Raw genomic sequence first — 27,290 nt, 5'->3', positions numbered from 1 at the left:
TGATCAGCAAGTCCTAGGCTCTGTGGTTTAACCCACAGCGCCACCCGCATCCCTGTCGGGTGTTTTAAGTAGGCAATATCTCCAGCCCTAAATAGAGATGTCGAGAATCAAACCTGGGACTTGCTGCAGAAGGCAGATGCTCTACCCCTGAGCTACATCCTTTCCTTCTAGCCAAGGTGCACCCCTGTCTTGTCTGGATTAACCCTCCATTTGCCAGGCTTCACACAGCCTGTATTACCTGTTCTACTTTGCTGTGTTACATTGTCATGATATTAACCATGCAAGTGGCTTCTACAGGGGTGGCTGGTGCAGTCTGTATCCTGCAGTTTTGCTCAGCAATGGGACCATCTCCTCGCCTGCTGTTTTGGCAGTCTTGCAGTGCCCCCTTGAGGCAGTGACAGGGCCTGATGCTCGGACTCTGCTGACACCCATTCTCCTAACCCCCTCTGTCTGACACAAGGCGCACACACCCTCCCACTGCCTGCGATTGCAACCTGCCTCTGTCGATCAAAACTTTCCTCTCGAAAGATGGCAGGACAGCGCCTGATTGCGAGCTGCTTCCTTGCAGGCAAGTTTCTGGATTTTATATGGGAGCATACAGGAGTCTGCTGTAGAGCAGAGGGCGTCTGTGAGTTTGTGTGCCTTTATATTTAGGATCCACTTATAGGAATTGGTATGGGAATGCCATAGGACCTGTTTTAAGACAGGATGAGTAGCCGCAGGAAGAGATGTCAGCCAGACACTGTATCAAAGGCTATTCCAAACTTTTTTTAAAAGAAGAGCTCCACTCTGGTCAAGAAAGAAGTAGCCACATGTATGTTTTTCACCCTGCTGTGTGTCTTTTGGTACAATTTTTAGCAGGACCCGTGTGCCTAAAATTCTTGGGGACCAGGAAGTTTGCCTGCTTTTTCTTGCTGTCTCTCTTTTGCAGCGCCTTCTAATTTTAGTCTCAGGCTGCAGCCCCTTTCGTTCGCCGCTTGGCGCAGAGACAGCTGTTACCATATTTGTGAGGGAGAGCAGGGGATCATGCCACAGCAGTGGCAAAATCTCTTAAAATGCTTTCAGTTGCATTTCAAAACAATGCCCTTTGCAGCAGCAGCTGGCGCATCAACATTAAGTAAGGACCCAGGAATGGAAACAAAACAAAACTGAGGAGTAATGCGGTTTTCACAATCCTGCTAAAGAATACACGTTAATTGCGCATGTGGTGTTTCTCATAACCAAGTAGGTAACTTTAGCAGAATCTACTAGTATGTGTGGGATCTTTCCATCATGTAGCATGTGTCACAGGGGTAGATACTTGAGAAAAGGGCTTAAGAAAGGGGAACTAAGGAGAACTACTTGAAAATGATTTACAGATGGCATTTAACTCTGAGTAAGCTTGCTAAGTTGTATAAGACTGAATCAGATAAGTGCTGGAAATGCAAAGAGGTTGAAGGAAAGTTCTTTCATATGTGGTGGACCTGTAAAAGGGTAAAAGAGTATTGGGAAATGATACATAATGGATTGGGAAAAAATGTTCAAAAGTGCTCCCCCCCCCAAAAAAAAACACCTCAGAGTACTTTCTGTTGGGGATAATTCAGACTGAAATTCCCAGGTGTCAAAAATGGTTCTTTATGTATGCCACTACTGCAGCCCATGTTTTGTTAGCCCAAAGTAGAAAACGAGCGAGGTCCCAAAAACGAGCGAGGTCCCAACCAAAGAAGAAGGGCAACTAAAGTTGACAGAATATGCACAACTCGCAGAGTTGACATATAGAAGAAGAAAGCAAGAAGAACATATGTTTAGGGTAGATTGGAAAACGTTTATTGAATATATGGCAAATAACTCTGTACAGCTGAAAATCTTGGCAGCATTTAGATAAATTCAACAGTATAAATAAGTTATGATGGATGTAATAATGGAATACAGTGGTACCTCGCGTTAAAGACGCTTCAGGTTACAGATGCTTCAGGCTACAGACTCCGCTAACCCAGAAATAGTACCTCAGGTTAAGAACTTTGCTTCAGGATGAGAACAGAAATCGTGCTCTGGCGGCATGGCGGCACCAGGAGGCCCCATTAGCTAAAGTGGTGCTTCAGGTTAAGAACAGTTTCAGGTTAAGAACGGACCTCTGGAACGAATTAAGTTCTTAACGCAAGGTACACTGTACTGAATGGTATAGTTCTTGTAAAACATGCAGGGATTTATGATATGCAAAATGAACCATGGAAAGAGAAGAAGGGAAGTCATTGATATCTTAAGGCTGTAAAAATGAGTACTGTATCTTTTGCTCTATAAGACTCAGTTTTTCCCTCCTAAAAAGTAAGGGGAAATGTGTGTGCGTCTTATGGAGCGAATGCAGGCTGCACAGCTATCCCAGAAGCCAGAACAGCAAGAGGGATTGCTGCTTTCGCTGCGCAGCAATATATGAATGTTATTAAATCATACTGCAAATGAGCTTTGCTCTTGCAAGGAAGTGACAATTTCTCTCCAGGGACAATAGGTAAAGGTAAAGGTACCCCTGCCCGTACGGGCCAGTCTTGACAGACTCTAGGGTTGTGCGCCCATCTCACTCAAAGAGGCCGGGGGCCAGCGCTGTCCGAAGACACTTCCGGGTCACGTGGCCAGCGTGACAACGCTGCTCTGGCGAGCCAGAGCCACACACGGAAACACCGTTTACCTTCCCGCTAGTAAGCGGTCCCTATTTATCTACTTGCACCCGAGAGTGCTTTCGAACTGCTAGGTTGGCAGACGCTGGGACCGAACAACGGGAGCGTACCCCGCCGCGGGGATTCGAACCGCCGACCTTTCGATCGGCAAGCCCTAGGTGCTGAGGCTTTAACCCACAGCGCCACCCGCGTCCCTCCAGGGACAATACTGTAGAAGAAAAGGAAAAACCTGTTGTCTTGGGTATAAAAGAAGCAAGGGGTAAGAAAAATCTATAGCCTTAGCAACATTTAGATGTCCCGACCCTATTATGGTCAGGAAGAAGAAAAAGGAAACAGCCATCATTCAAATGGCAGAATCAGAGAACAAAGCACATGAGGTGAAGAATGAGTCAAACAAAGGCCAATTTGGTTTGACACATGTGCAGTTTGAAAGCTTGCCCCCAGCTTTATTTTATTTTAGGGATTTCTGTCTCGCCCCACAAAAGGCCTCCAGGGCAGCTTATGAAAAGTTAAAATAACGGGGAAATTAAAACAACTTGCAAAACGCTACAGTATAATGGTATAAAGGCAGTTGGCGGAAATGAAAGCAAGCACAGCACAATCGTATCAATTTACAGAGGACTGAGAAACCATTTGCCCAGCGAAGAAGCATTCTGGGCGTTACGAGCTCAGCCAAGTAACGTTCCAAAGCGGATAATAACCAACTTCTACGACTCTTTCGGTAGAGTGCACAGGCTTCCCAGCGATGCTACGCTCCATCTTGGGCTGTGCAAAAACCCTCAATTTGCTGAAAAGCAAAAGGCAGTGGAGAACTTTGAGAGTTTGTCTTTTATGTCATACGAATCCGGATTCTGGACCTAATCCTGTGTCTTCTCTGCTCTGTCTTAGGGCTCCTCTTCAGCCGGGGCCTGGCTGTCAGCCTCCCTGTCCTCAATCTCTATGCCGTGGTTGGGGAGATCTTTGTCCACGAGTTTGAAATAGACGACTTTAAGGATGCCTTTCCCTCCTCCATGGACGAAAATGGTAAGGGATCATGAGCTGTTTCTTTTCAATCCATCCCAGGCACAGTTAAATAGAGTTTGGATTTGATATCCCGCCTTTCACTCCCTTTAAGGAGTCTCAAAGTGGCTAACAATCTCCTTTCCCTTCCTCCCCCACAACAAACTCTCTGTGAGGTGAGTGGGGCTGAGAGACTTCAGAGAAGTGTGACTGGCCCAAGGTCACCCAGCAGCTGCATGTGGAGGAGCGGGGAAGCGAACCCAGTTCCCCAGATTAGGAGACTACCGCTCTTAACCGCTACACCACACTGGCTAGCTGTCTTTCTACAGATACAGTTTTGTCTACATAACGGCATGTGTCTGTGTACCTAGATCTATATATGTTGCTGTGATTAACAAAACAAAGTATATTTATTTATTTATTTATTTATTTATTATTATTATTATTATTATTCATGGAGCCAGCTGCTCTGCTTTGCCAGTCACAGTAGTATATTATTTCAGCTAAATCCTAAGAGGGATCTGCAGCAAGCTTGTGTGAAGTGCTCTTTGATGCCAAGACTACAAAAGAACAGGTCCCTGCCCCGGGAGCTTACAATCTAAAACGTTCCCTTTCTGAACGCTGGAAGACCGGAAGTAAACGCTTCCATTTTCAAACGTGCCTTTGAAGTTGAACGGCTTCCTCTGCGTGATTTTCAGTTTTCTCAATTGAACTTGCAGCCAGCCCTTTGCAACTTGGTTTTCGAACGTTTCGGAGGTCAAACGGTCTTCTGGATTACGTTCGAGAACCGAGGTACCACTGTGTTGTTGTTGTTAGTCGTGCCTCCATAGAGATCAACCCTATACACTATAGCCTAGGTTTTTCCAAGGACCAGGCTTCAGGATAGCATCTCCATCTCCCAGGGAGGGCAGAAGAAGCACAACATTAACTCAATTTGGGTCTGAAATCTTACAGAACCGCCTGAGGTCCCTGTCACTTTCCACACCAATCTTCTGGATCACCCAGACTTGCCTCGCTGGCTGCGCTACATTCAACGGACCCCCTACCAGACGGGATATCTCTACGGGTCCCCCACAAGCAAAGAACTCGGCAAGCAAACAATTGAGGTGGGTGCATGTTTTATAATACCTTGACGCAGTGGCGTAGCGTGGGTTGTCAGCACCCGGGGCAAGGCAAGTAATTTGCGCCCCCCCCTGCTGCACTGTCCCTCCCCCAGATAGTCCCTTGCTCTCTCTCTGCACTGCACCACACGCCTGGCACCCTCCCCTCCACAGTGGGCGGCGACCCAGCGGCTCGGATCAGATTCGCACAGCCAGCACTGCAGTGAGAGAGAGTGAGTGAGCCAGGTAGGGGCAGAGAGCTGCGAGTGCGAGTGCGCCCCCCCCAATGTTGCACCCGGTGCGGCCGGCCCCCCCTGCACCCCCCACGCTACGCCACTGCCTTGACGGACAGGGGGGTGGTCATCTATTTTGCTCAAGACTCACCTGAGAGCGTCCTGGGCAGAAGCCCAGGTCCAGGCTGAGCCTGAAGTCATGCCCACATCCTATATCTAAAGCATATTTATAACACATGGCTCCCCCCCAAAAAACCCCCCACAATGGGAATGGTAGTTTACCCATCACAGAACTACAATCCCCAGCACCCTTAACAAGCTACAGTTCCCAATATATATTTTTTTGGGGGGGGGAATATTGACGTCAAGCACGGGCACCACATGCAGCCGCCATCCCCAAATCTTGGGGGCAACCTGATGGCATGGATTCGGTCGCTGTAACTGCATCTCTGCCCCAGCAGGATGGCACCAGCTGTGGGACACTAATGTAGAGTGTGTCCCTTTTTTCATCTGAGGAATATTGGAGAGTATGGCTAAAACCCATGACTAGAAATCACTGGCAAATGTAAGTGCGGACAAGCCCTTAGTTAAGTTGATCTGCACTGAAACTCAAGCCAAATTAATCCCTGTTCCTCCCCCACTCCCCAGTGGACACAGACACATGTTGAAGCCGCAGTCAAGCCCCTTGTCACCTTAGGGCTGATCCAGGGAGCGGCACTGCCAGGGCCGGATTTAGGTTTGATGAGGCCCTGAGATACTGAAGGTAATGGGGTCCTTTCTATGCTCAGCTGTCCTTTGTCAACAATAAATGGTCACTGTTTCTGGTGTTGAATATATGCTCTATGGTAATTTATGGACCTCGTAGGTACCTAAAGCCATTTGCACATGTTGCCATGCAACCAGTCCATGCAGAATGTAAAGGGGTAAAGGGACCCCTGACCATTAGGTCCAGTTGTGGCCAACTCTAGGGTTGCGGCTCTCATCTCGCTTTATTGGCTGAGGGAGCCGGCATACAGTTTCCGGGTCATGTGGCCAGCATGACTAAGCCACTTCTGGCAAACCAGAGCAGCGCACGGAAAAGCCGTTTACCTTCCCACTGGAGCAGTACCTATTTATCTACTTGCATTTTAATGTGCTTTTGAACTGCTAGGTTGGCAGGAGCAGGGACCGAGCAATGGGAGCTCACCCCGTCGCGGGGATTCTAACCGCCAACCTTCTGATTGGCAAGTCCTAGGCTCTGTGGTTTAACCCACAGCGCCACCCGCACCCCAATAACAAACTTAGTTGGTCTCTAAGGTGCTACTGGAAGGAATTTTTTTATTTTGTTTTGACTACGGCAGACCAACCATGTTACCTACCTGTAACCAGATAACTCCAGTACCAGCTCTGAAGAGCCAGCTCCACTCAGATGAAGGATATGATTGCTTCTGCTTCCAGCTTTTCTGGTATCCATCGGCCCAGAAGCTATTTATTTGCTGTTGTTATCCTTATTGGAAACCTGCTTTTTTTCCCTTTGAAGGCTGAGATACAACGGTTTGTGTGCCATACCCTCCAATATTTCTCCAATGAAAACAGGGGTATCCTAAGGAAAAGCAGGACATTCTAGAATCAGATTAGAAGCTGGGACGGTTTCTGTATATCCGGGACTCTCCCTGGAAAATAGGGACACTTGGAAGGTCCGGTGTGTTTGGGCGTGTGTTTTAAAGAAAAATTAAATTAACCCCCAAGTCTCTTTCTCTTATTTGTGACAGGTGAAGGCATATAACAGATACACTTATGAGACTGCGAGGCAAACCATGATCATCACCATCGCCCCATCTTCAGGTAATTCCCCCTCCTCCATGAAGTATATGGGGCAAATTCAGCTGTATTTCCTTATGATTGACTTTGGTGGGGATACTGGATCTTGGCTGTTCTTAAATTTGGTGCAGATCCTTACTGCCTGGAGTCCCATGAAAGGCCTTTGTTGGGCTTTTGGGGGAAGGTGGATGAGCAGGTGTCAACCCAAGCCAGGAAAGTTGGAGAAGACTTCCAAATCCATCTAGGCCCAATGTATATATATGCATTATTTGGGCTTATTCATCCCAGCGATGAGGAATCGAATCTAGTTGTGTGTGTCTGTATGTGTGTATGTGTATATCTATATATCTATAACTACATATCTATTTTACACTTCAGAATACTCATTTAAACAACCTTAAAATGTCAATGCCTGCCCTTCTTCTCTTTCCATGGTTCATTTTGCATATCATAAATCCCTGCATATTTTACATAAACTAAACCATTCAGTTTTCCATTATTACATCCAGCAGAACTTATTTACACTGTTGAATTTATCTTACTGCTGCCAACATTTTCAAGTGTACACAATTTCCCCCATATATTCAAAAAACATTTTCCAGTCTTCCTTAAATGTATGTTCTTCTTGTTCTCTTATTCTATAAGTTAGATCTGCAAGACGCGCATATTCCATCAGTTTAAGTTGCCACTCTTCTTTAGCTGGGACCTCGCTCGTTTTCCATTTTGCGGCTAACAAAATAGGGGCTGCAGCTGTGGCATACATAAATAACTGTTTTTGACACCTGGAGTTTTTCGTCTAAATTACCCCCAACAAAAAGGACTCAGGGGTTTTTTGGGGAAAAGTACTTCTAAACACTTTTTTTTCAATTCATTGTGGATTATTACCCAATACTCCTTTTACGGGTCCAAGAATCTAGCTGTGTTTTTACCTGCCCGCAGCTCAGATGTGAAACCCTCATGAGGCAAATGTGAAGGGACCCCTCCACCCTAGATCTTTTGCCTTAAACATGTATCTGGACAGATCAACATCATATATTTAAAGCACATCCATTTAAAGTTCTCTTCCACTGAGCTATGTCCCTTCCCCACTGCATAATCCAAGAACTGTAAAGTTGGAAGCAGTGGCGTAGTGTGGGTTGTCAGCACCGGGGCAAGGCAAGTAATTTGCGCCCCCTAACCCGTGGATTTTAGCAGGGGGGCAGAGAGCTGCGAGCGCGAGCGCCCCCCCCCCAGATGTTGCGCCTGGTGCGGCCGGCCCCCCCTGCACCCCCCATGCTACGCCACTGGTTGGAAGTTACCGTCATGAGAGTCATCTAGTCCAATACAGGAATCATTTGCCCAATGTGGGGCTCAAACCCGCGACCCTGAGATTTAAAGTCTGATACTCTACCAACTGACCTATCCAATCTCCCCCCTGTGCTGGTTTACTCAGGAATAATAAGCCTTGCCGTGTTCTGTAGCGCTTTCTCTCTCTAGTAAACGGGCTCGGAATTATCGCTCTGCAAGTATGTGTCAAATGACGCATCAGGCTTTGGAGCGATTATGAAAGGAACTGGGAAGGAAACAGCAGGCATCGCAATGCCTTTCTGCCAGGCGGCTGCAGTGTGGCTTCAAATAGAATATCATCTCCCTGTCTCGAAAAGATGTAATAACGCTAGGGGGAAATGATCAAAGAGCTGGAGCGCTTTTGCCTGCGAGCAAAGGCTAAATTGAAGCTTTTAAGCTTAGTATAAAGGACAGCAAAAGAGCATGATAGAGGTTCATCAGTTTTTGAGCAGTATGGGAAAAGTGGCTTGAGAAAGCCCTCCCTTCCCTTTCTTAGAATTGTAGAGTTGAAAGAGGACCGTCTAGTTCAAACCCCCTGAAATGGCAGGTGTCCCATACGGGTTTCGAACCTGCAACCTTGGCGTTATCAGCACCTCGCTCTAACCAACAGAGCGGGTCTAGGCTCACAATCCACAGAGGAAGAGATTTGATTGGCTGCTGGGAGTCAGCTGATACATTGGATCATGGGCTTAGACCCTAAATAGAAGGGACAGTTTGTGGAAGTCAAGGAACGAACAGGGCAGAACAGAGAAAAAGGTGTTTCTTTACAAGAATGGTAGACAGTACCACTTCAATACACATTTTCCAAACTTCCTTAAATGTATGTTCTTCTTGTTCTCTTATTCTATAAGTTAGATCTGCAAGATGTGCATATTCCATCAGTTTAAGTTGCCATTCTTCTTGAGTTGGGACCTCGCTCGTTTTCCATTTTTGGGCTAACAAAATACGGGCTGCAGCTGTGGCATACATAAATAACCTTTTTTGACACCTGGGAATTTCCATCAAAACTATGCTCAACAAGAAGGTGCGTTGTGGAGCCTAGTCTGCTCTGTTGGTTAGAGCATCATCATCATCTTCATCATCATTTTATTTGTACGCCGCCTTTCCATAGTTAAAACAGTGCTCAAGGTTGCTTACAACAGGACAAGATTTACATAATTACCAACATAACAAAAGTCATAAACAATAAATAAAACACATCAAAAAGTACACAACCAAATGGAAAACAATTTCCACATAAATTATACAATCTAAGACTAAAAATACAGCATTAATATTAATCACAATTTAAAATGACATGTTGTTGTTTAGTCATGTCCGATTTTTCATGACCCCATGGACCAGAGCACGCCAGGCACTCCTGTCTTCCACTGCCTCCCGCAGTTTAGTCAAACTCATGCTGGTAGCTTCGAGAACACTGTCCAACCATCTCATCCTCTGTCGTTCCCTTCTTCTTGTGCCCTCCATCTTTCCCAACATCAGGGTCTTTTCCAAGGAGTCTTCTCTTCTCATGAGGTGGCCAAAGTATTGGAGCCTCAGCTTCACGATCTGTCCTTCCAGGGAGCACTCAGGGCTGATTTCCTTCAGAATGGAGAGGTTTGATCTTCTTGCAGTCCATGGGACTCTCAAGAGTCTCCTCCAACACCATAATTCAAAAGCATCAATTCTTCAGCGATCAGCCTTCTTTATGATCCAGCTCTCACTTCCTTACATCAAATGGCACACATCAAAATGACATAGATAAAAAATAAAAGCAATGGAGGCCTCTCTGCCCAGCAGCAGCAGCAGTCCTTTATGGAGCCTGTCAGGCCCCTCCCCAAGCCAGATGAAGAGAGGCAGGGCAGGGCCCTTCAGGCTCCCAGCAGGTCAGTCCTACAGCACAGTGCTGATAACACTCAAGGTTGCAGGTTCGATCCCCGTATGGGGCAGCTGGATGAGGGCAGACAGAGGTGGGCTGGGCAGACGGACCAGGACTTTTTGTGGTGGGAAGTAATGCATATATCCCCTAACCCTAACCCTAACCTCTTTCTGTAGATGGAGAAATGCCATACCAGGCGGATTTCCTGGTGAAGAACTGGGACGTGGAGGAAGTACTGCCAGCAGATATCCAGGATCTTTTCCAGCAAGCTGTGGACAGCATGTGGGAACAAGATGGCCTGACCGTCGTCAATATTACCTCAGCGTTGGACCGGGGAGGCCGTGTACCTTTGCCCATTGAAAACCGGAAGGAAGGGTAAGAGGAGGGGAGTCTCTCGCAGGCTGTAGAAATGGTCCCCAATACAGTGGTACCTCAGGTTAAGTACTTAATTCATTCCGGAGGTCCGTTCTTAACCTGAAACTGTTCTTAACCTGAAGCACCACTTTAGCTTATGGGGCCTCCCACTGCTGCCACACCGCCGCTGCACGATTTCTGTTCTCATCCTGAAGCAAAGTTCTTAACCCAAGGTACTATTTCTGGGTTAGCGGAGTGTGTAACCTGAAGCGTCTGTAACCCGAGGTACCACTGTACTGGAAAGGCTGCCTCCTTTTCTACAGAATCTCCTCAGATTCTGCCAGGGAATGGTCTGAAGCAGAGGGGCGGGGGATGCATTCCCAGGCAGAGCAGCTTCTCTCAGAAAAGGAGCTGGAGGGGGAAGATTCACCCTCCCCCCTTGCCTACAGTTGTCTCAGAAGCCAAGACAGACACAGACACAGAGCGGTTTAGGCAGGAGTTACCTAGCTGCGAGATAATGGCAAAGGGAGGGGACAGATAGCAGAGACTTCATTAGAAAGCGTGGGGGACACTCACTCCCCATGAACTTGGAGATCCAAAGGTATTAGAGAACAAAGGTTGCAGAGAGAAGGAGGGACCTCCCGTTGGCACCTATTATCTTGCGGAAGATGGAAGGGAAAAGAATTAGAGAAGCCAACTGCTCTCCTTGAGGAGGGATGTGGATTGTTGCTTGCAACCTGATGCCTGAACTATAAAATATAAGGTAAAGGGACCCCTGACTGTCAGGTCCAGTCGCGGACAACTCTGGGGTTGTGGCGCTCATCTCGCTTTATTGGCCGAGGGAGCCGGCGTACAGCTTCCGGGTCATGTGGCCAGCATGACTAAGCCACTTCTGGCGAAGCAGAGCAGCGCACAGATACACCGTTTACCTTCCCGCCAGAGCGGTACCTATTTATCTACTTGCACTTTGACGTGCTTTCGAACTGCTAGGTTGGCAGGAGCAGGGACTGAGCAACGGGAGCTCACCCCATCGCAGGAATTCGAACCGCCGACCTTCTGATCGGCAAGCCCTAGGCTCTGTGGTTTAGACCACAGCACCACCCGTGGTCTAAAATATAAACTGCCTGTTAATTTTTATCTGTGAAGTTACCAGAGGGGAGGCGGACTCTCCACACCTGGCAGATGCGAAGATCACAGAGGGGCCCCACTTGGTTGTTCCACTGCCCTCAGAAACTGTAAATTGGGAGGCCAAATAACAGGAAAAGGAGTATTTATCTGTTGACCAGCAAGGCTCAACTGTACACGTTTTCTGGCTTGCTAGCACTGCAGATCGGAAAGCTGCTCATTGAAAGCCTCTTCTGCATTGCCCAGTATCAAAGGTGTCGGTCTGGGTCTCAAATCCCTCGTGAGATAAGGACTTCCCCCTGCATGCAAAGACAGGCTCCAGTGGATTGAGCAGACAAGACCAAGAGTGGGTTCAATGGTCAAGAAGGCAATGTCTGCATGAGCCGTAGAGGGAAGTGAGGGGCAGATGGGGCTTGCCCACCAGGGAAGGTAGCCCATCTAGGAGAAGGAAAACTTCCACTGCCTTGCGGGATATTTCGGGAGAAAAAAAGGCTTAGGAGCAAACCCTACACAAATCCAGAGTGGAGTCCCTAAGACAGTTGGATGGTGTCTTTTATGCCTCCTTCCAGCAACTCCTGCAGCCCAGCTAGTGCCAAACATATTGCTCTGCTTTCCTTTGGCCTTGGGCCAGTATACCTGAAGGAGCATCTCCACCCCGCATCATTCACTGAGGTCCGAGGCCGAGGCCATTTAGGGCTTTAAAGTTCAGCACCAACACTTGGAATTGTGCTTGGAAATGTACTGGGAGCCAATGTAGGTCTTTCAGGACCGGTGTTATATGGTCTCGGTGGCCTTCTCGCAGGTTGTTCATCAAGGTGGGCTCCATTAAAATGTCACACATTAAAAACTTCCCTGAACAGGGCTGCCTTCAGATGTCTTCTAAATGTCAGGTAGTTGTTTAGTTCCTTGACATCTGGTGGAAGGGCGATCCACAGGGTGGGCACCACTACTGAGAAGGCCCTCTGCCTGGTTCCCTGTAGCTTTGCTTCTCGCAGTGAGGGAACCACCAGAAGGCCCTCAGAGCTGGACCTCAGTGTCTGGGTGGGGGTGGAGACGCTCCTTCAGGTATACTGGGCCGAGGCTGTTTAGGGCTTTAAAGGTCAGCACCAACACTTGGAATTGTGCTTGGAAATGTACTGGGAGCCAATGTAGGTCTTTCAGGACTGGTGTTATATGGTCTCGGCGGCCTCGGAGAGCCAGTGTGGTGTAGTGGTTAAGAGCGGTAGTCTAGTAATCTGGGGAACCGGGTTCGCGTCTCCACTCCTCCACATGCAGCTGCTGGGTGACCTTGGGCCCGTCACACTTCTTTGAAGTCTCTCAGCCCCGCTCACCTCACAGAGTGTTTGTTGTGGGGGAGGAAGGGAAAGGAGATTGTTAGCCACTTTGAGTCTCCTGAAGGGGAGTGAAAGGCGGGATATCAAATCCAAAAAAACTCTCTCTTCTCTCCTTCTCGCAGGGTGTTCATCAAGGTGGGCTCCAAGGAGCCGTTCAACGAGTGCTTAACCAAGGTCAAGTCCCCTGCCAACCGCAACCGGTGCAAGCTGCAGCAACAGCCGGCTCTCACCTGTTACGACACCTTCAGCCCTCGGTTCCAGATCGACTGGTGCAACCTTACCTTGGTGAGAGGGGACGCTGGAGAAAGTGGGTGGTGGCATGTGCTGGGGCATCCCAGAGATGCTCACTCCCCCTCCGTCCTCCCAACCCCCTTTTTTCCCGCTCCTCAGATAGACCTCACCAATATAAACACCACAGAAGCGGTGACCATCTATGGAGACGGAGTGCTAGAGGAAGGCAGCGAATTCAATCCTCCGGATGACGCCCCCGACAGGGAGTTCTTCAGCGACTTCCTGCTCACGTTCCTCCTCCCTTTCCTCCTGGCGCTCCTCCTCGCTCTCCTCCTGGCCTACATCATGTGCTGCCGACGGGAAGGCGTGTAAGTCTGAGTCTGAGGGAGGCCACAGCCTCCCGTGGGCATTTCAGAATACAGCGGTACCTCCGGTTGTGAAAGGGATCCGTTCTAGAGGTCTGGCCGAATCCCGAAGTTTTCGCAACCTAAGGATCACTGTTACACGCATGCGCGCAGCAGTAGACCACTTTTGCGCATGCGCATGCAGTGAAACACTTCTGGGTTTGCCGCTTTCGCAACCTGGAGTTTACGTTACCGAGGCTAACGTAACCCAAGGTGCTACTGTAGCACATTACAAAATAGTTACACACCATAAACACAACATTTTTACACATTAAAAAAGAAAAGGAAAGGGTTCTTTTGAACCTTGAGACCTCCTTCCTTCCCTCCATGGTTTCCAATTCTAAATTTTATTCCTGCATACTTTATTTTATTCTATCTGTTATATAATCATAGTACCCAATGTTATATTACGAGTGTCACTGTATTCCTGCCAATGATTTGAACTGTTTTCAGTGATCTCTCAGATATGTTAGAAAGTCATTCCAGTCTTTTGAAAATACTCGGTCTTCCTGATTTCTGATCTTTCCCGTCAGTCTTGCCATCTCTGCATATACCATCCGCTTGGTCCGCCACTCTTCTCTGGTCGGTACTTCTTCTTCTTTCCATCTCTGGGCTAGGAGCATCCTTGCTGCTGTCGTGGCATACATAAACAGTCTTTTATTTTCTTTCGGTAGTTCTGTGTCTATAAAGCTTTTCACGATAGTTCAAAGGGGGTGTGGGAGGGGAGAAATTGGGGTTTCTGTACCTTCCCCCAATGGGCTACATGCACACAGCTGGAGACTATGCCTGTGTGGAAACCTCCCTTTTCAGTCCCCTCCTGGTTCTGAGGGATAGTGCTGCAAGAGAGGGTGGGGAAGCACTCAGGCCTTCACTTGCCTGACCTGCCTCTTCCTCCTCTTCTTCTGACCCATCCTGTGGCTCCACCCTCCAGCTCTGAAGCTTCCCCTCCCTCTGAATCTTGCCTCCTGGCTGGTACAGTTCCCCACAAATCACTGACCACCTCTCCCGAGCCAGGCTCCCGCCCCACTTCTCTGCCACTCCAGTGTACACTGGTCAGTGACTTGCCAGTCCTTCGTCTCCTGAGCTCCCAGTAAAGGCCAAACCTCCTGCTATTAAAGAGGCCAGACGGCGATTCCATGGGAATTCCCTGTGCGTTCTAGAACCCTGGGAAATCATAAAGGGGTGGCAATGGCAAGGCAGTTTAAGGCAGCAGGGATACCTTGGCTCCCCTGATGTCGCTGAATGGGAACTCCCATCATTCCTGACCATTGGCCACGCTGGGTTACATATCGGGTTGAGGTCCCCAGTGCAGATTGCAACCCATGTAAAAAACAACCCAAGGGCCAGTTTAAATTAGCGCAAGGGCTAGTTGTTCACCAGCCCTACACCATACTTCCATGTGACCTGCAAACATGGTCACAGTCTCCCAAAAGGCAAAAATGGGTTCAAAATCTGACAGTGATTTACCAAGGACAGGTCCAGAAAATGTTCAGCTAGAGCAGCGGTTCTCAACCTGTGGATCCCCAGATGTTGTTGGACTACAACTCCCATCATCCCTGAGCTCTTGCCTTGCTAGCTAGGGGTGATGGGAGTTGTAGGTCAACAACATCTGGGGACCCACAGGTTGAGAAAGGCTGAGCTAGAGTATATAGGACGGTTGTTATCTTGGTACAGCCCTGAGTATACTAAATTAATGGTTTTCTGTTGCCAAATTGGACCTAACCCCAGTTTTCTCCCTTTTTAAAATTGTAGGCAGAAAAGGGACCAGAAGACCTCAGAGTAAGTAGTTGTGCCTCCATTTGCATGTGAGTGGTTTGTGAAAATGTGAAATCATTACTTCCACATACCCCACACCCAGTGTCTGTATTTCAGAAGTTGCTTTTCCCCTTTCAGACACACCCTTTTTTGTATTTTCTATTGTCGTCTTTTAAAAGTGAGGCGATCCGAAGTACACACCTTATTTGAAAATGTGGATGAAGCAAAACCCACACGTCAGCATTATATATCAGTCACGGGTATCGAATGTATGAATTTCTTCTTCTGTTGACCAAATCCTTGCAATCATTTTGAAATTCCTGCCTTACGTGCCATGACTACAGGGCCAGCCCCACCATTAGACAGGCTGAGGTCACTTCCAGACAGTTGATATTTCTGGGTGAGATTCAACCACAGGCTGGCAAATTTTAGCATTTATCTGGAGCTCTTTTGCGACATTTTCCCCAAAGCTTGGACTTTATGCGGTTAGGAAAGTAACGGTGAAAACGTGTCGGCAAGTGTGTAACATCTGCTTGATGCAACGTTGCCTAATCTCCCGCAAACAAATGAGAACGGATGCTGACGTCCTTGCAAACTAGTTAGGGTGGATACTCAGTGAATGGGCTATGAGTGGGGAATGGTGTTGGGAGTGATGGAGCTGTGTGTTCCATGCAGTGGTGTAGCATGGGGTGCAGGGGGTCCGTGGCCCCAGGAGCAAATTTCTGAGGGGACTTTAAAGTTCCAGAGTAAAGTATATCACTCCTTCCGGACTTTATGTCTCTTATAAAAATCAAAGAGAGAAAATGGATTTTAAGTCTTTTTGTAGGTCAGCTCAAGTTCCCTGCTACTATGATAGCAATCTTGGTCAACTTAATTCTTTCAAATTGATATTTCCTCTCAAAAGAATGGGAATCAGATTTTCTCCGTCTCCCAAACTTCCCACCAGCTGGGAATTGGGAAACACCTTCAATTCTGAAAATGGATGCTTTGTTCCTTTGCTGTGATCATTAAAGACTCTTTAAATCAGGCATAGGCAAACTCGGCCCTCCAGATGTTTTGGAACTACAACTCCAATCATCCCTAGCTAACAGGACCAGTGGTCAGGAATGATGGGAGTTGTTGTCCCAACACATCTGGAGGGCCGAGTTTGCCTATGCCTGCTTTAAATGGTCAGGGACTGTTTTCACTTTGTCCTGCAGCAAAAGGGGGGGGGGGGGGAGGAAGCCAAGTGCCAAGAGATGTGCACTTGTTGATGATGTCATCACATGGGAGCAGCATCACAGGGGGCTTGTGATCCCACAATGCACCAAGGTGTTTCCATGGCGACCATTTAGTCCAAGTCCCTCCCCTGTAACCTCATAACCTCTGGCAAAGCAGGATGGCTTTGTCATATCTGCCTTGCACAGGATATCACCACCCAACATCTTCCTCAGCTGCGAGGCAGGTAGCGTAGGGATGTACCAACACAAGCCAGGCTTAAGGAGAAGATGAGTGCCTTAGGCGAAACGCAGATTGATTTCTTGGTTAATAATGAGGAGTGCTCAGAGGAGAAGATATCGGCGGACATCTTTGACCCCCCGGCACATCAGGAAGACCAGGCCTTAAGGGAGCCTCAGCCGTCATGTTCCGGCGAACACCTGAAGGCTACCTCCAAGTCCAAAACGAAAGCCAGAGAGCTCCACAAACCTTCCTTCCCCTGGAAATTCCTCTTTCCGAAGCGCGGCGTCTCCAAGCTCATTTTCCAGGTGGTGGCCTCGGGAGAGAAACGTCACGGCGTCTCCCTGCAAGCCCTCAAGAAGAGTGTGGCGGCCACCGGATACGACCTCGAGAAGAAGAAGACCTACTTCAAGAGGGTCTTGAGGGCCTTGGTGGCCAAAGGTGTTTTGCGGAAGCTGACTGGCCGAGGGCTCACGGGCTGCTACGCCATCAGCCGGATGATGATGAGGTTGCTGAGGAGGAGGACCCAGAAGAGGAGGAGAAGAGGGAAGGGGAAGGGGAAAGGGAAGGGGAAGGCCTTGCCAGATCTCAAGCCGAAGCAAGTACCCAAGAAGAAAAAGAGGAAGAGCAGAAAGAGGAGGAGGAAGAAGAAGACCAAGAGGGTGACATCTAAGCCGATTGACTTGCAGAGTCCTATGCTGATGACAGGTTCCCATAGCTGATGCTGTGTGTAAGGAGGAAAAAGAATAAAGTGTCGTATTTGAAGTGCCTCTGTTTTTGTGCCTCTTATTTGAGATGGTTAACATCTGATCCAAAGACATGAGAAAGGGCAGCTTCTTCTCAGTCTTTTGAGATGGAGATCTGAAGCAACCGGGGGATGTGTTTGTGTGTGTGTGTGTGTGTGTATCTTTATTGCGGTCCATAGACGCACAAACAGTTTCAAAACAAGATACAGTGGTACCTCGGGTAACATACGCTTCAGGTTACAGACTCCGCTAACCCAGAAATACTACCTCGGGTTAAGAACTTTGCTTCAGGATGAGAACAGAAATCGTGCTCGGGCAGCGTGGCAGCAGCAGGAGGCCTCATTAGCTAAAGTGGTGCTTCAGGTTAAGAACAGTTTCAGGTTAAGAACGGACCTCCGGAATGAATTAAGTACTCAACCCGAGGTACCACTGTACAGTTGAGACAACCAAACAACAGGCGAAAGAGACCGAGGTAGTCCTTTTGCTGTTATCTAGAGCACGATGGTCTCTGTTTCTTGCAACCTCCAAAAGAAACTTTGCCATGGTCAGCGTAATATCGTTTGACCTATCCTCCAGAAGGTTTTTAATATGGGAGGCTTCAGATTATCCTGGCAAATTTGCGAGTAAGGGTTTGATCAGCTGATCCCTTGCTTGCTCATACTGCCCACAATGCAGTAGGATATGGTTCATGCAATCGACGTCCTGAGAACACCAACAAAGCCTGATCTGGCAGGGGATGCCTCTCAGTCTACCGTTTAGAACTTCCGATGGAAACACATTTAATCTAGCTTTGGTAAATAAACGCTGATAGGTGGGTACGGACAAATTCCTAAGATATGAGGCTAACTGGAAATCGTGCCCGTATTGTGAACGTACACCCATCGTTTCCTCTTGTAGCCACATTTTTTTTACAAAGCTGCAAGTCCTAATATAATGGCTGCTCGCAGTCTTTCCCGTGAGTGGCAGTTGTGGCCCGAAGCTGTGCCTCCTATCTCACCCAGATGCACAGCGCCATTTTAGAACGTTTCCCCGTCCCCTCCAGCCACCATGGAGGCTCATGGGAATCCGTTCCAGAAGTCTGTTCGACTTCCAAAACGTTCGGGAACCAAGGCACAGCTTCAGATTGGCTGCAGGAAGCTCCTGCAGCCAATCAGAAGCCATGGAAGCCGCGTCAGACATTCAGGTTCCAAAGAGCGTTCGCAGACCGGAACACTCACTTCCGGGTTTACGGCGTTCGGGAGCCGAAACGTTCGGGTCGCAAGGCGTTTGACTTCTGAGATACGACTGTACACTAGTGGCTCCCAGCTCCTCTGATGATGTAGGTGGTTCTGCCTTTAGGGATGCTTGAGGAATCCAAACTCTGCAAATTCCTGCATGAAATGGTCCGACCCACACCTTTTGGACTGATGTGCAGATAAGTACTTTGCTAACCGCCAGATCTCAATGCAGTGCAGTTACTGGCAATTAAAAATGTGCAAAGCACATTTAAATTATGCATTCTGAGGTAAATGATGCCTGTGGACAATCTATTAAAGTACATCTTAAATACACATTTTGAGATTAACACCCGCACACCCGCCGCCAAAATTGAAGATTAATGCAGAAAGGGGATTGACTAGCATTTCCCCCCTTCTCATTCATGAAAGCCTTCCTTGAAGTGATTTCATAGTAAAGAATAAGTACAATTAAAAAACATCCACCAAGGAAAAACGACGACAGCCACATGTTGAATAAATTGTTGGTGAAAAAGGAGGCCTTGTCCACGACAGATCTGGAGCGTAGCAACACTGAGGTCCAGCTCCGAGGGCCTTCTGGCGGTTCCCTCGCTGCAAGAAGCCAAGTTACAGGGAAGCAGGCAGAGGGCCTTCTTGGCAGTGGCACCCGCCCTGTGGAACGCCCTCCCATCAGATGTCAAAGAGAAGAACAACTACCAGACTTTTAGAAGACATCTGAAGGCAGCCCTGTTTAGGGAAGCTTTTAATGTTTAATAGACTATAATATTTTAATATTCTGTTGGAAGCCGCCCAGAGTGGCTGGGGAAACCCAGCCAGATGGGCAGGTATCACCTGGCGCTTTCATTATAAGCCTTCGAGGGGCAGACAAAAATGTTCCTTTTTTAAAAATAACTTTTTATTCAAAATTAAAACAAAACATATTATCCAGAAACATATCATCCTTCCCCCACAGAACCCACCCACCCCACCCCCGACTTCCCTCAGTTCCAGTCTTTGATTTCTCTAGAAATGCTGTTTTCTGCATGTTACACAGTTGTATACATCCTCAAACTATGTAGCTGATTATTATCAATAAAAAGCTTGTGAATGTTTATTCAAAACCAGCCAAGGAGTCCAGTTCGCTTTGTTGTGTCTTCAAATACTTTGTAAAGGGTTTTTTTAAAAAAATCACCTGGCGCTTTCATTATAAGCCTTTGAGGGCCAGACAAAAAGGTTCCTTTTTAACCAGGCCTTTGGCCAATGAACATCCAATGCCCTTTTAAAATGTGTTGTCAGTGTTACTTGGTTTTTTTGTTTATCTTTTGGTTGTGCGTTTCGCGTTTCTGTGTTTGGATTATATCCTGCGAACCCCCCTGAGACCTGCGGGTATAGGGCGGTATACAAATTTAAATGATGGTGATGGGACCTACAGACTGGAAAAAGACAATTCACCCACCCCCACACCGTTTTTCAGTTTTGTCCTCCCCCTTCCCCACTTATATGTGATTTTGATTTTTTGAGGAATGGGAAAAATTACAGACACCGGTGAATTTTAAATACAGGGCTTGCTTTATTCGTCATAAGGATGCGGAGGTCACTCTGGAGGACACAGCAAGCACCCTTCACACTTTGACCTGATTCTGGGCAGCTGGGAGAGAGAGAGCCCTGCTTCTCTTTGCGCCTCGGCCGGACTCTGCCTTCCCTTGCTTCTTGTTCCTGCCACTCCTGGACGTGGCTTGGCTGCCTTTTTTCTTGGCGGCTTCCTTGGCCTTCCGGCCTCTCATCTTGGGCTGGTACTTCTTGACAATGTTGGGGTTGACCTTGAAGAAGCCTGTGGCTCCCTTCCCTTTCACTTGCCAGAGTTGCCCTTTGGACACCATGTTGTTGATGGACCTCATGAAGTAGTGCTTCTTCTCCTCCATGTCATAGCCCATGTCGGTCACGGTCTTCTGGAGAGATTGCAGGGAAAGGCCAGTCTTTCTCCGGCAGGTGGCCACGGCTGTAAATATCAGCAAGGAAAGGTGGGTGGTGGGTGGCTTGGGCACAGCGGCTCTCGTTGGATTGCGGTCGGAAGCAGTCCTTGCCCCAGGATTTCTTCTGCCTCTCTGCAAGGAAGGATCCAGGGGAGAAGGGTCCTCAGAGGAACCCGAGGATTGCATGTTTGGAGAAACATCAGATTCTTCCGTGTCTTCTGGAGCCGAGTCTCCGTTGGTTGAGCCTGTTTCAGATGCATCAGCCGAAGGAACGTCCGCAAATTCTTTTGACTCCATCATATTGCTCAGAAAGTGTCTTCTGTTTGACCCACTTCTTCTTGTTGTTTCTGGGTGGATAGTTCTGTCGGTTCGTTTCTATCTGGGAGGGAAATGTATCTCTCTCCCTTCTCAGATTTAATGAAAGTCAATGGGGGTGTTGCTTTTGTCTTGGTCTATATTGTCCACACGTGTCTATTGGAGATTTTGTGGCTCTGAATATCTTGTCACATTCGCAACTTGACTCGCCCGCCCGCTCACCCAATCCTTGCTGCAATACTTGGGGGTTCCTCAATAAACAGTTATCTCTTTTCAACCGCTCTCAACAGTACTTCTGAGTTTGCTTGCCTTGGAGGGTAGAGGATTTCAAGTTGATGGTGCTCAGCTGCAAGGCAAATCAATCCTGTCCATCTCTCAGGCACATTTTGAGTATTTAGGTCCAGCTAGTTGCCATGGGAACAAAGCTGGGTGCTCTATGATGTCAGCTTAGTGCTCTGTGATGCCACGAGGATACTGCCTGAGGTATTGCATCACACGCCTGCCTCTTCCACTTAATGGTTTGCTATTTTCTTTATTAAAAAAAACACATTGAACTATTTGTTAACTCAACAAATGAGAGTAGTAGTAGTAGTAGTAATAATAATAATAATAATAATAATAATAATTGTATCCCATCCATCTGACTGGGGTTGCCCCAGCCACTCTGAGAAGCTTCCAGCATATACAAAAACACAATAAAACACCAAACATTAACAACCTCCCAATACAGGGCTGCCTTCAGATGCCTTCTAAAAGTTGTATAGTTACTTATCTCCTTGACATCTGAAGGGAGGGCATTCCACAGGGCCGGCGCCGCTACTGCCCTCTGCCTGGTTCCCTATAATCTCACTTCTCGCAGTGAGGGAGCAGCCAGAAGGCCCTCGGAGCTGGACCTCAGTGTCCACATGTCAGCTGAGTGATGGAGAGAATATGTAGCATAGAAAAGGGCCCAGGTTTAATCTCCAGGTAAGCAGGGCCACAATAAGACTCCCACCTTGGCTGTTGGAGGGGTGCTGCAAGTTAAAGTCTGATACATTTCATGCATCATCATAAAGCCAAGTCAACTGGTCCTTGTGCCCCATGATTATTATTACTATTACCACATTCATATCCGTCGCCGGCCCAAGACATTTTGGCGCCTGAGGACCACAAAATGGCACCTCCCTCCCTACAAGGGAAGAAGGGATGAGGGAAGATCCACATCAGGAACAAGAGGGGACTAAATATCTACATTGGGATCTGCTGACCCTATGGATCCTGCCACCTGAGGCGGTCACCTCACCTTGCCTCAAGGGTGGGTTGGCCCTGTTTATATCTCACTTCTCCTTCTCAGTCATGTACAGTGGTATCTTGGTTCTCAAATGCTCTGGTACTCAAACAACTTGGAACCCAAACACTGCAAACCCGGAAGTAAGTGTTCCGGTTTGCGAACTTTTTTCGGAAGCTGAACATTCTCCGTTTTGAGTGTTATGCTTCCGAATTGATGGCCACACTTCCGTTTTAAGTGTTACGCTGAGGTCTGTCTGTTTTTGCTATTTATTTTGCATTTTTCTTGTTTTTGCAGCAATTTTTTGTTTTGTTTTTGTGACTGTGTGGAACCCAGTTCAGTTACTGATTGATTGATTGATTGATTGATTGTGTGACTGCAGTACATTGTTTATTGCTTTCATTTTATGGATCAATGGTCTCGCAAGATAGTAAAATTCAGGTTAAACTGCTGTTTTACGAGTTGTTTTTAATTGTCTGGAACAGATTACCGTATTTTTCGTCCTATAGGGCGCACTGGCCCATAGGACGCACCTCATTTTTTGGGGGGGGGGAATGAATAAAAAAAAATTATTTCCCCCCCCAGCCGCGGCTGCCGCCCCAAGCCTTGCACACACCTGCCCAAAGCATGGGGTGCCCTCCAGAGGGCTCCCTGTGCTTCGGGCTGCAGGCTGCCGCCCCAAGCTTCGCGCCCTCCGGAGGGCTCCCCATGCTTTGGGCGGCAGGCTGCTGCCCGCAAGCCTTGTGAGCCCGCGGAAACTCCCACAGGGCTTGCAAGGCTTGCGGATAGCTTCCTGAAGCCTGGAGAGCGAGAGGAGTCGGTGCGCCCCGATGCCTCTCGCTCTCCAGGCTTCAGCGAAAGCCTGCATTCGCCCCATAGGACGCACACATATTTCCCCTTCATTTTTGGAGGGGGAAAAGTGCGTCCTATGGGGCGAAAAATACGGTAATCCATTTTGCATTATTTTCTACGGGAAAGTGTGCCTTGGTTTTGGAATGCTTTGGTTTTGGAACGGACTTCTGGAACGGATTAAGTTTTAAGAACCAAGGTACCATTGTACATGGTTCCCTCCCTCCCCATTTTATTCCCACATCAACCCTGTGGGGATAATACCATTTCTTTTCTTTCTCAGCATCCAAATGGTGCATCACCACACAATCCACGACAACACCGAGGAGCTGAGGGAGATGGCCAGCACCCGTGACGTTCCCCGGCCCCTCTCCACCATGCCCATGTTCAACGTCCGCACGGGTGAGAGGACCAATCCCATGAGAAGCGCCCGCTTTGACACCGCCCAGGTGCCTCTCATCCTGGCTCAGCAGTGAACCTTTGTCAGGTGAGTTCCTCCACAGCCACTGCAGAGCCATAGAGCTGAATGGGGCCTTGAATGCCTGGGAACAGGCATCTTCAGTAGGGTTATAACATTATTATTTTTACAACCTTGTGTTCCTGTAGCTTAGTTAGATGAACTTTGACCTAAAAACAATGACCGCTCCCCACATAAAACGGGAGGCGCCCTTTGCGTGGACGTGCGCAGCCCTAGATCTGGAGCGGCTCCATCAGCATAGGCTTGGCTTTGCCTTCCCTCAGGTGGGATACCGGGAGGTCTCCGCCTACCTCAGTCAGTTGTCCAATCCCACCTGGGGGAAGTGTTGCCAAGGAGATCAGGCCAGGTAGGGGAGGGATTACCTGCCCACACAATAGAGGGAGGATCTTACCTGGGAATCCTCACTTGGCTCCAGAGCTTCTCCCACCCTACCCACCCTCAGTTAATGCCTTATTTTGCAGGTTAACCTTTCTTCACAGGTTTTGCAGGTTAACTTTTCTTCACAGGTATGCGGGCGCTGCTACGTTAAGGTCGCTGTCAAAGGGCCGGAAAGGAATTTCCCTGCATTGGCAGGTTTGGCCTTTCCCGTAGCAAAACGTCACAACTTTGGCAGTATCAGGCCTTGGGCGGAATCCTTTTGTCCATCTTCCTCTTTGCAGTGGCAATATCAGGGTTCCCCGTTAAAGGGGTTTCTGAAGGGAGGCTTTGACCCTACGCCGAAAGGTCGTCACTGCTCTCCCCTGCGGCGGCGGCGTAACGGGGGCGGCTATCTCTGCTTGAACATATGTTCTCCAGAGCTGGCCCATCCCCCCCCACACACACTGGATAACCCTGATGCTCCCTAGGTCCCCGGCTGGGGACTGGGGAGGGAGAACGCCCAATGCCTGAGCCAAGGTCTACCCACATTTGAAATTTAATTAAGTTGTGGCCAATTTAATCCCATAGCACGTTGTCTTGAGTCGTTATTCCACATGACGGGGGGGGGGGGACCGCTCGGGATCTGGAGACTCCGCCTGTCCACGCAATGGAATGAACTGTCATTTCCAAATCTTTTGAAAAAAAGATTTCACCCCCAAATCAATAAATTGATTTTTGCATATGTAGCTATATACAGTGGTACATTGGTTGTGGAACAGCTTGGCTCCCGAACAAATTGGCTCCCGAACGCCGCAAACCCAGAAGTGAGTGTTTCGATTTGCGAACGTTTCTCAGGAGCCAAATGTCTAATGCGGCTTCCGATTGACTGCAGAAAGCTCCTGCAGCCAATCAGAAGCTGCGCTTTGGTTTTCAAACGGTTCCGGGAATCGAACGGACTCCCAGAATGGATTAAGTTTGACAACTAAGGTACCACTGTAGTGTATTCTGTAATGCGCACAGAATGTATTATAATACAGGAAAAACAGAGACGGCAAAGTTTATGATACTTGTGCTTTGTACATTGTACATCATTGCAAAGTTTATAATGCTTTGTACATTGTACATCATTTCTTACTGCTTAGAATAAATTGAGGTTGCAGTTTGTCTTTGTTTCTGCCTCGAGCACCATAAAATTCCCGCATCGCTTTTGATTGCGCATTCTGCGCACTGATTACTTCTTGGTATCTGGAGTACGGATGGATCCTGCTTCCAGTGATTCTCCAATACAGTTTTAGGAAGTTCCAGACAGCTGTAAAAGTTCTAAACAGTCCCATCAAGTTTTTAAAATTGCTAATACTTATGAGTAGCTCTGTTATATATGTGATGATACCAACTTTTCATTTCGGGGTGACCTTTTTTTTTTGCAATTGAGAAGAATTAGTCCGTTTTTCAGTGTTTCTATGCAAAAGTTCATCCCTTTATGCTACCGGAACGAGGTTCTTTTTTTTAAAGTCAAGAAGTTATAACGCTAGTGCTCAGTCAAGAAAGGATTTAACCCTGTCCTTTTTGCAGGGGTGGGGAAGCTTTTTCTTTCCTTCATTTTTGCAAGTACAGTGGTGCCTCGGGTTAAGTACTTAATTTGTTCCGGAGGTCCGTACTTAACCTGAAACTGTTCTTAACCTGAAGCACCACTTTAGCTAATGGGGCCTCCTGCTGCTTCCGCTCCACCGGAGCACGATTTCTGTTCTCATCCTGAAGCAAAGTTCTTAACCTGAAGCACTATTTCTGGGTTAGTGGAGTCCGTAACTTGAAGCGTATGTAACTAACCCAAGGTACCACTGTACAAAGACACAGAAACCTTCTGGTGGATGAATGACCCCTCTTGTAGTCTCCGTTCCCCCTTCTCAGTAATGGAAGCCAAAGAAATGCATGTGGTATTAAACTCCCCCCTCTTCTTCCCCCCCAACAGGTCAAATCTGGCAAGGCTGTGGAGAATGTCCCCACCAAAGACTTCTCTCAATATTGAGGCAACTTCTCTCGAAACTCGGGAGAGTGGATTTTGCCTTCCTGCTTGTTTCCACTTCGATAATGGTGGGAATTGGGATAATGGTGGGAATTCAGTAACTCTGTGCATATGTTTGCATTTTGACTCCCGGGGCAATGTTGTTTTTGTGTTTTTGCTACATATCCAAGTGGTGGGTGGGTAGTTCAGAGCTACCGGTGCCAGCCATTGTGGGTACATAACCTTTGTCACAGAACGACAGTGCCCAGAGTTCTGTGGGTAACATCACGACAATACCTTTTTGAACCCATAGAGTGATTGCGATCAAAGAGTCCTTTGATTACCATTTTGCACCTTGTAGTGATAAAAGGTTAAACACCCCTCTTTGTATTGTTTTTATTTATTTTATTTTATTATTTTATTTATTTACCTTCTCCCCAATTAAGAGCCTTAAAAAGGCTGGATTCCTTAGTTAGCGTCACACTCCATAACTCAGGGGTAGGCCCAACTGCCTTCTCAATCCGGCCCGCGGACGGTCCAGGAATCAGCGTGTTTTTACATGAGTAGAATGTGTGCTTTTATTTAAAATGCACCTCTGGTTTATTTGTGGGGCATAGGAATTCATTCATCCCCCCCCTCCAAATAAATATAGTCCAGCCCACCACATGGTCTGAGGGTCAGTGGACCAGCCCACGGCTGAAAAAGGTTGCTGACCCCTGCCATAACTGTTATGCAGCTTTGATGGGTTCAACTTGGAAAAGCTCCCATAAATCCGAGTGGAAACTAAAGGTATGCTAAAATCTCAGCGGGGCAGGATGGAGTCTGCTTCCCCTGAACACATGCACAACTTCAACACACATGCTGTGCCAAATGGCAACACACACACACACACACACACATTAATTTCCACCCGCACAAGTTTGTACGATGGGCATAAATACTTGCTTCCAGCAATGGATGGAAAAGTCCGTCCATTTTCGTTCTCCCAGTTTCTCATTCTTCCAGTCTTAAATTCTGTCCTCCATATTTCTGCAACAATTGGCAATTTTCTTTGTTAAAAAAAAAAATCCTCATAAAAATTATTCAGCAATTTAGTGCAAATTTCTCCTAATAAGCACATTTTTGTATGCGGGTTTGACTGACGTGCACATGTTTCCAAGCAATTTTTCCTAATATAATGCACTTTTGTATCGAGTTTTCATGAATATATTCATTCTAATGCATACTTTCCCCTGATATATGCATTTTTGTAACCATGGATAGGTTGGAGAGCTACATTGCAAAACTTGGATAAGTGCTAACTTCAAAAAAATGGCTTTGTTTTGGCTCTCACGTGGTTTTGGTAAGTGCAGATTTGATAGATCGGGCTTTGAATGGAAGCCGAATTGAATTTCTACCTTATCTCTACTTCCAACAAAGGCACTGCCTAGCCACCACCGAGAAACATTCATTTCCAACACACAACTCAAACGTTTATTTTCA

At 47.6% G+C, this 27,290-nt stretch overlaps 2 protein-coding genes and 1 long non-coding RNA gene across 4 annotated transcripts in view; 2 read left to right on the top strand and 1 right to left on the bottom strand.

The window, feature by feature from the left end:
* LOC310661902 overlaps positions 1-2,122 on the bottom strand; it is a 150,450-nt gene extending 148,328 nt beyond the window's left edge. Inside the window, exon 1 of the long non-coding RNA XR_014504161.1 lies at positions 1,932-2,122. This is a non-coding gene — a long non-coding RNA (uncharacterized lncRNA). The remainder of the gene's footprint in view (positions 1-1,931) is intronic.
* SGCA (sarcoglycan alpha) lies at positions 459-26,187 on the top strand. Of its 2 annotated transcripts, XM_083408423.1 has the most exons (10): positions 459-568; positions 3,540-3,674; positions 4,605-4,756; positions 6,735-6,807; positions 10,144-10,342; positions 12,903-13,065; positions 13,171-13,379; positions 15,168-15,194; positions 23,255-23,458; positions 25,776-26,187. In XM_083408423.1, exons 1-9 carry the CDS (start codon positions 529-531, stop codon positions 23,445-23,447), a joined length of 1,191 nt encoding a protein of 396 aa, XP_083264549.1. In that variant the 5' UTR covers positions 459-528; the 3' UTR covers positions 23,448-23,458; positions 25,776-26,187. The 2 variants fall into 2 exon arrangements, 1 of the variants encoding a protein (XP_083264549.1); XR_014504148.1 differs by lacking the exons at positions 23,255-23,458; positions 25,776-26,187 and adding an exon at positions 15,742-17,372 and having other exon boundaries at positions 15,168-15,690.
* Positions 16,504-17,372, top strand: LOC310661889 (uncharacterized protein). Its single transcript, XM_083408460.1, has one exon. The coding sequence runs from the start codon at positions 16,658-16,660 to the stop codon at positions 17,327-17,329; it is 672 nt and encodes a 223-aa protein (XP_083264586.1). The 5' UTR covers positions 16,504-16,657; the 3' UTR covers positions 17,330-17,372.
* Positions 26,188-27,290: the final 1,103 nt, after the last annotated feature.

This window comes from Podarcis tiliguerta (genome assembly GCF_965153285.1).
Source record: "Podarcis tiliguerta genome assembly, chromosome: 13".
Lineage (NCBI taxonomy): Eukaryota > Metazoa > Chordata > Lepidosauria > Squamata > Lacertidae > Podarcis > Podarcis tiliguerta.
This window is presented reverse-complemented; position numbering and strand designations above follow the sequence as displayed.